Here is a 9033-nt window from a genome sequence, read left to right on the forward strand (position 1 = left end):
TAGTTCGTAAGAAAGCGTGGCTGACGCCATCTCATTTTCGTCCCCATAGCCCTTTCGTTTCTCTTAGCCAGCTAGGACTTGGCACGAGAAAACGAAGGGGCTCTGGGGACACATGATTTCCAGTCGACCCTAGATTCTAGGACTTCCGGTCCTCATGTATGCAGTCATGATGTTTCAAAAGAATGTACGAGAGAGTCCTTACGTTTTTGACTTCTGTTTTAGAAATTCTTTGTTCCATACAGCCAATCAAAAAAATTCAAATTTATTCAAACATCCCAGTGTCGCAAAGGATCTTAATCCTAACCCTATTTAGGAAAAAGGAATGCGAAAATTGATACCCTTTTTAAGGCCAAAACCGAAAAAAACCTATTTAAGGGGAGGAAAAGCGTTCCGTGACGACCCAAATAACGGCTAATCGTGCACGACAAAACACGAATCTTTATAAAATCGCATTGCTATAAATGCTTGAACGGATGGTTCAGTTTAAAGATACCTGAGTTCTGTTTAGCTGGGTGTTTACTTTAGCTGATAGAATTTAGGTTACCTATCTAAGGATCAGACTGGGAACACAATTCCAAAAGGAGCAAAAATGACACCCTATTTAAGGACCGAGAACCTCAAAAACCATACCCTATCCCGTGGCACATACCTATATAGCCGTATATGGGAGTCCTATCACAGTGCCCTGGCTGTGTGTTCTATGCGGCGATTTCTTGTTGAGTTCAATTTGATCTCTGACCTCGTAAGGTACCTACGCGTCGGTCGATTGCGCGCGACAGAATTACCGATCCCGTCCACTCGCACGATGACATTTAGTGATACGTCATAGCTTAAAACGAAATGTTAGAAAACTGAAGGGAAAGAAAAACAGAAAGAAACGTCCTATGAATAGATTTAGCCAAGCCTAAAAGCGGAGCTCCCCGGTTCTTTACTTCACCCTTTCCGAAAATCCGAATTTACTGACCGATAATAGAATCCAATGTGAACCATTACTTGGTCAGTGGTAAAGTTCAAAATACATTGCCTCGATGACAATCTCGAGCCCAGAGTGAGCCTCGGCTCCGCGATCCGTCAGCGGTTGGTCAGCGGTAGGGTCGCCGGGACTCACTCTGGGAAACTGAATAATAATTTAGTGTCTTACTGGTCCTCACAGAACAATAGAAATCAACACGGAAGTCTGAAAATCTTCCCCGGAAGTAAACCAAACCGGAAACCCTGGAAAAACATTTTTTGTTTTCCATGGTCAAATATTCAGGTGTATCACCTTAATTTTGTAAAACACCTAAGAACTCGTCATATGGCGCTACATAAATGAAGTATTTTCTAATTCTACCGTTCTTTTTGAACTCAAAAGATACCTTGAATAAAAAAGGAATTCCTTTAAGCGTCCATTCTGAGCGGAGTTTTAAAACAACAACGACGGCGTCACCAAGGACAAGGTCGATTAAAAACTCAATTTATAGTTGACTTACAAATCTCGCTAGAACTACTGTTTTCTTTCAAATCTCCGTTACGGTTGAAAAACTGAATATCGCAGACAGTGCTCGATTCAAAATAATAACTAATAAAGCAGAATTTGAACATTACGCGTTGTTGTTTTGCTGAAAAAAGGAATTGTACAATTTTGTGCACGTGATTTGCGTGAATGTGTGCACGAGCTGAGTCGCCGAAATGCTATTAAATTACACCTTTTGAATAGCGTTGACCGATGTGGCCTTTAACGTCTTTATTAATATTACCGCTATTTGACGAGGAAAAAATTATTTGCTCGAAAACATGCAATCTATCATGAAAAGATGCGCTGTCAGCGAGAAGCCTTTGAAATATACGAAACTCGCCAAACAAAAATTATTATCAACAGAACAATAGCTTGTCCGTGCGTTGTGCATTATGTAAATTTCTTCACTGTCGTCCGCAAAACAACAACGAACACATGTACACAGTCAGGCGGAATCTTGGAAGGCAAACAAGATCTTTGATTTAAAACCATTATAACAGTATGCACAAGAAAGAGACTAACGGAAATCAAAACACCAGACGCTCTTTTGTTGACTCTCTCTTTTGTTAACTGCAGAACGTTTTTGTTACTTTTGTTGCTTCGATAAACACCAGTTCTGTCAATACTGTGTTAGAAATAGTTCAACTTTCTCGATTTACTTCCGTTTTGGGAAATTTACTTCCGATTAGACCTGAGAGCATGCGCAATAAAAACCGGAAGACCAAGGTTCTACCTGAAATCGACCTGAAATTGATCTGATCGATTCCAGTTTCCTAGAGTCCGTCCCGTACCGCTGACCGACTGGACGGACTCTGGGCTCGAGATTGCCTCGATGAGTTCTATATGTGAACCCGCGATATGGTCATGTGATACTGGTCAGCGGATACCTTGTTTTGACAGCTGTCAATTTAGTATGGCCGCCATGTTGGGGCAACATCGTCGCCGTCGTCGCTAGGACGCACGCGCCCGCGAACCATACCGCTAGTGACAATAGAAAGCAAAGGTCCGCGGATGAAAATGCTGCTAGTGTACGTAGGAGCTGGAGACAGCTCTAATCAGCCAAAAATAAAAATACAGAGACAAGATAAGCAAGGCTGACACTACGTAGAAATGAAAAAACCTTAACGGGACAACAACATGATAGAGTCCAAACTGAAAGTCAAAAATGCAAACTCTGGACAGCTGTTTCGACCTGATTGGGTCTCTTCAGCAGAGTGTATGCCGCACAGAATAGAACAACCAGCGCAAAGACAGTTGTCTATGAAGTGCTCGTAGTAATGACAATCCGGATGGGCTCAAATTCAAACACCCGCCCATCGACCATAGCCGCGTGACTATTACTCAATAGGTCAAGAATTCGAAATATCACGTCGTTGTCTCGATAAGGAAAGGTGAGAATAGACAGAACTATCCTTACACTGAAAACATGGACAAAACCATGTGAAAAACAACACTGCAAACATGGACAAAACCATGTGAAAACAGTGATTGCATTTTTGCCTTTCAGAGAAATTCCGAACATGCCGGCCGTTTCAAATTCACCAATCAGCGCTTGGCATCCCGCGGCAGCCCACCGCCAATGCCAAGCGTACCGAGCGCTGATTGGTGAATTTGAAACGGCTATGAGGTCGGAAATCCAGCTCATGCAAACCGCGTGACTAACGCAAACCTCAGACTTGTGTGTTAAAGTGAATGCTTTTCTAAAGATTTTTATTGTACGGCGCTGCGCCTTTCTCTGATTTCTTGCCAAAGAAGTGGTGTAATCGCCCGGTTGTAAGCTGTTTTAAAGCTTCTTGTTTTTGTTTGCAAATTTGCGTTTGATCGCGGTCGACGCTTGGGGAGAGGAAGCCATAAAACCAGACTTCGGAGGTGGTCTGGAACCTAACAAAACAAACATGGCGGCAGGGAACGCGGAAATTGCTCGTCGTCCCGAATACTTTCGGTATGCATTCCATAGATGATATAGCGGAAGTACTGGAAGTAGGCCGTATTGAAAGATGTCTCTCACTGCAGACGAAGCATTGAAAAGAACCATCATCCCAGGATCTAGTCCATCCCTAGCGGACGGATCACTGTCAAGATCTGTTTGGACTGACCTCCCAGATAACATTCTTTTGCATATCTTCTGCTTTCTTTCTCCAAAAGAAGTTTTACATGCAGGTGAAGTTTGCCGAAACTGGCATCGACTGTCGAAGGACGAACTGCTCTGGAAATCATTTATTCAAGATACTTTATTCAACGCAGCAAGCAGCAAGAACATCGAGCTTCCCAATTCATCTTCTTGGTTTTCCGAGTTTTGTAGGATCCACCTTAACACACCGTTTGTGGAAAGCCAAGTGCTCAAGGAACATACTGATGAAGTCCTTCATGTCGCGTTTTCTCATGATGGCCAACTATTGGCTTCAAGTTCCAAAGATTGCAGTGTGATTCTTTGGCGTGTTGATAATTTTGATCGTGTTAGTATTGCACAGAAGAAAAATTTTCAACAGCACGATTGGGAATATGTTCAGTTCTGTGAGTTCAATGCAAGCGACACGTTGCTTCTTGTATCCGGGGTTTCCAAGAAACGACGGCGTGTAGGTATGTCTTTTTCAAATGTGTTGAATTAACTTACTTACTTAAGTAGACCACTGGATACGGAAAACAAAAGGGTGTGCACAGTCTTATAAAACAAAATGGCGGACAATCACGTACGAAACGAGTGACTTGTCTCACCTGCAGTGCACCATGCAATTCTGAAATGTGGCGTCGCTGATGGACTTTCCCACTGGTGGTGCCATAGAGATTGGCGAAGATTGTCAATGATATTATTGTGCATGAACTTACTGAGCGTGGCATGAACTTACTGAGCGTGCTCTGCTCGTCAACTGCCTTAGAAATGAGAGACACATAAAGAGCCATGAGTATGATTTCCCACAAAAAAGAAAGAAGATTGCAATTATAAAACATGTCACGGTGCACGTCAGCTGCACATGGTGCACGAAACTGACATCAACACGATAAAAGAAACCAACTCTCAATGCACATGAAATTATGCAATTTTTCGCGCAAAAAAAATAGGAAAAAACCCATGTGATAAACCCAGTGAACTGTGGTTGAAATAAATGTAAGTTGGTTGGTTTATGTGATTTTTGAACTCTGTGATTTCATTAAAAGTAAGAATTGAATATAAAGGTTATGTGACTTCATTCGTTTGTTTTGTGTTTACCCAATAAATCGGGCGATGGATATCAAATCAGACAGGGTATATTCGCTGATATCCGTCGTCTTAATTTGTACCACATTATGCGGGCGGTTTGTCCAATGAGCGTGTGCAAAAATTAATGAGTGGGTTATAATCTTCAGTATGGGTTGCTTCATGTGATGTGTTGGACCAATCGTCCATGAGGAAATATTTTTAATGCATAGATTATAATTATATAAATTATTATATTAACAGTAAGTAGTTTTCTTTCAATTCCACCACGTTTAGATGAGTAAACTATCGATTTCTGTTGATTAAAACATGTTTTGGGGGTTTGCAGGTGAAAGTTTCATCTACAAGCTCCAGGGATCTTCTATGGTTAGGTTAGTGCATAATAGTGTCAATGAAACGTATGCTTTGTTTGGAACATGGTTAACTGGGAGATGTTATGTATCAGGAACACTTGACGTAGTTATGGAGCCTGCAGAGAATGGTGGTCGACTATTTTTTTCTCAGCTTTGGACAAACTTTGTTGGGGAAAATGAAACAAAATCCAAGCTTGCTCGAGTTGTTAATCATGATTCTAGGTCAGTGACACTTGTTCATGTAGTCAGGCCAAACATTGTTACACAATCCACAGATGCATCAACTACATTGCAGAGGGATGACAGTGTTTGCCTCCTCTTTACATATGGTACTGTAACCAATTCCAAACCCCATCAAATAATGTTGAAATGGGTGAAACTACCACATGATCCAAACAGTTCTGGAGGAAGGGGTGAGCAAAGCAGTGAAATGCCTGCTGGTGGCTGTGCATCCTGCTCCAGACCAGACCATTGTATTGAAACCAATGGACAAATTATTGGAATAGGTTTATCACCAGACCATCAATACCTCTATGTTAACTGCCGCCTGTTTCAACAGCTTAATGATGAATTTAGCAATAAAACAGATCAGTTGCATCCAGAGATTTCCAATGATATAACTTTGCAAGTTTACAGTTTGTCCACATATGAACTTGTTGGTGTTCATACTGGTCATAAGGCCTACACTGGCAAGTATCATTGTGCCTTTATTTATACAGATGTTGCAGACAAGCTGGTTGCTAGGTAAGTTCTCGTAAAAAAATAGTTACCTGAATGAGTCTGGCTTACTTGATTCTAAGCACAGCGTTGCCTAGTTCCTAGGCCTTTATTTTCGTCGCGGTCAACTCGTTTCGAGTCACGTGGTCCAAGCGAAAAAGTGACATTCGTCCCGGATACGTCACCGAAACGAGCAGTGACGTCAGTAATACCGTGAAGAACTGGAAAAAAAGCCGTACAGGAACAAGGCAAAGCCCAGCGCACTAACCATAAGGCCATCACGCCTCTCAATTACTAGCCTGGGAGCAGGCTCTCTTCTTGGGGGGGGGGGGGGGGGGGGGGGGGGGCAATGTGCTAGGCAAAGCCTCGAGCGTGACAGCTCAGCAGCCCGCTTTCGTCGCCGAAACTCTTGCCTTGTACGTTGCCCCCAGAAAAAAGCCTGCTCGCAGACTTCTCATGTTGAAATCATTATAAGCCTCCAGCAATATTTACATGTAGTTTTGGCTTGTCATGATGTACATACTGTGTAACGAAAAAAGGAACATCTGCACATTAAATGTATATAGGAGGACTTAATCCCTGGCCTCTGTGGTATAAATTAAATAGCATCAGAGGCATCAAAGGCAGTATCAACTCTGTTGAAAGGATGTTATTCCAACCGGAATGTTTCAAAAGACCATAAAATATTTTAAAATGTCGAATTTAAAATGTTGATATTTTCAAATATGAACCCAATTGCAATATGCAGAACTCGATTTCTCTTGGGCTGCCAAGGTTCGGGTGCTCTGTATTAAAGCGTGTACGTCATTTTGATAATTTTTGAAAAAGGAAAGAAACTGCATTCTTACGGTTTGAAAAACGACCTGAAGGGGTAAAATGGTGTAGGCTGTGCAATAGAACACGATGGTTGGTCTTTGCAAATCACAAATCAAAAATAGATGCCAAACCTCAGATCCAATATCATGTAAAACTACAGCATATGAAATAAGTAGGTCAGCCTATTTTAAGCCCGTCCACATAATTCCGGATAGATTTAAAACGCATCTGTCTGATCTGTTTTCCTCCGGATATATAGGCCAACCGTCCACACTAAAACGGCGTTTCCGGTCACCGAAAACGGTCTCCGAAGTGGAGTAAATTAAAAAAAACCGGCTAGGTGGTTTAGTGGACAGCAAAAACGGAGCTTTTCGAAAACGCTGACGTCAAATAGTCATGTGATCTCTGTCAAAAACAAAAGGTTTAATTAGCTTTACATGCAATAACTCTGCTCGTGCGTTGCAAAGTTCCGAGCGATGAAACTAATCGTTTTCAAATTATCAGAATTAGTATGGACGGAAAACATTTATATGTTTTCAAGCGAAAACTCCGTTTTCAAATTTATACGGATCATTGTGCACGGGGCCTTAGGCATTAACATGTTCTTGTGTTAAATGACACCAAATAAATTGTACTAATTTGCTCTTACTCTCTAGTGGAGCTGAGGATCATTGTGCCCATGTGTGGGACAGGCACTTTGGAGCCAAACTGGCTACTCTGGAGGGACACAGTGATATAGTCAACTGCGTCGCATTTAACCCTGTCAATCAAGAAATGTTGGTCAGTGCTAGTGATGATCACACCATCCGAGTGTGGAAGTCAAGACAGCTGTCGAAAGTAAATCAGAAGTCAAACGTAGAAAAGACAATATATGGAGATTAGTCAACTGGATTTATGAAAGAGGGAATGTACGAAGAAACAACTGAGTAAAATAATAATTTGAAAGCGTGGATCACCTTAGGCAAAAATACCCCTGCCCCACCCCGTTACTCTTAAAAGGTTACATTTATTTGAAAGTTGTGCAAAGTTCCAACAGGCGCCCATCATCTTTGCAGCTCGTGGTGAAACAACGTTCTTTTGTGACGAAAGAGAGATAAACAGATAAGCGTTTTAGGCAAACAAGGTTCAGGTTCAAATCTGATTCACACGTGCGAAACAAGCACAAACGCGCCTAAACTTTTTTTTTTTTACTTTTTTTATATTTTATTAATTTTTTCCAGTTTTACAGATTTTTAAAAGTAATTAAATAAAGTAACGAAAAAAATTTATAAGTTAAGAGGTAGATAAATAAGTAAATAAATAAATAAAAAGGAAAAAAAAGAGGAGAAAAAAAGGGGGGTGGGGTGGCTGCAGAAGCAAATTAAAACTGATAATTTCAACTTAGTGTTTCTAAAAGTATTTCCCATTTCTCAAGGTTCAGATTTAATTTGTTCTTTTCTTTGGTAAGGTATTCCTCTATTTTGAAAATCTTTTTGAGGTGTGCAAGGAAGATGATAAGGCTTAGAGCAATGGATTTTCGTCTGCAGAAAAAGATGGTCTGCTTTGCTATTAACACAATATGATTCAAGAGCATAAAGTGGCTCTTGGCATCAAACAAACCAAACATAATATTAACTTGATTGGTTAAATCAGGAAGCGTATCGATACCGCATTTACGTAACCAGCTAGAGATTTCTTTCCAGAAAGCTCTAGAGGATTTACAAAATACAAAGAGATGTTCAACACGCGTACACTAGCACAAACACGCCTAAACTAGCACAGACCCAAGCGCAAATGTAAATGTAAGGAATAGTAAACATCCATATCATTTTCTTTCACTTGGCTTGTGGCTGCATTTCAGTTTGCCTCAGGTGTGAAAACGGCCGACCAAACAAGGACGCTTGCATTTGCACTGACTCGACATAAGTAATTAATAATGATATTTATATCTAGAATATGACAAACGAATAGCTTTGCAGGAATAAGCATATGTCAGCCAATTGAAATCTAAAAGATTTTAATTAAATAAAATAAATCAAGCAAAGAACTTGACTTAACTTACCTCTTATCATGCTTATCTTTACTGTTTCGTTTCTTTTCGGGCATTCTTCGCCATTTAAGGTATTTTTGGTCGCTACTGTGAAGCTTCTATTCATATAACGTTTCTTTTTGTTTTCAGTTTTCTAACATTTCTTTTTAAGCGTTGACGTATGATAACCGCTTAATGGGGACTTAAAGATACCTGGACGGCTAACCTTGAGGACGGCTTACCGGAAGTAATTTTTCGCGTGTAGCCTATGTTGCGCATGCCCGCTCCACGCACATTGCCGTCCAGCTCGTGAGAAGTAAAGTTTTGCCGTCCACCAGTGAACGGGAGTGCTTTTTGTATCATTTCATTTTAAAATCTCATTATTTTTTAATCCTGTTACTTTGTATGGTGTTCCTTTATAATACAGTAAAACCCCGGTAACTCA

General features: G+C 40.8%; 1 protein-coding gene across 1 annotated transcript; it reads left to right on the plus strand.

Moving 5' to 3' along the window:
* Positions 1–3398: 3398 nt before the first annotated feature.
* Positions 3399–8580, plus strand: LOC144630966 (F-box/WD repeat-containing protein 5-like). The gene is made up of 3 exons (XM_078489322.1): positions 3399–4078; positions 5023–5791; positions 7237–8580. The coding sequence occupies exons 1-3, from the start codon at positions 3496–3498 to the stop codon at positions 7460–7462; spliced, it is 1578 nt and encodes a 525-aa protein (XP_078345448.1). The 5' UTR covers positions 3399–3495; the 3' UTR covers positions 7463–8580.
* The last annotated feature ends 453 nt before the right edge of the window (positions 8581–9033 follow it).

The sequence above is a fragment of the Oculina patagonica genome, chromosome 1 (assembly GCF_052425735.1).
Source record: "Oculina patagonica isolate OP01 chromosome 1, crgOcupat, whole genome shotgun sequence".
NCBI lineage: Eukaryota > Metazoa > Cnidaria > Anthozoa > Scleractinia > Oculinidae > Oculina > Oculina patagonica.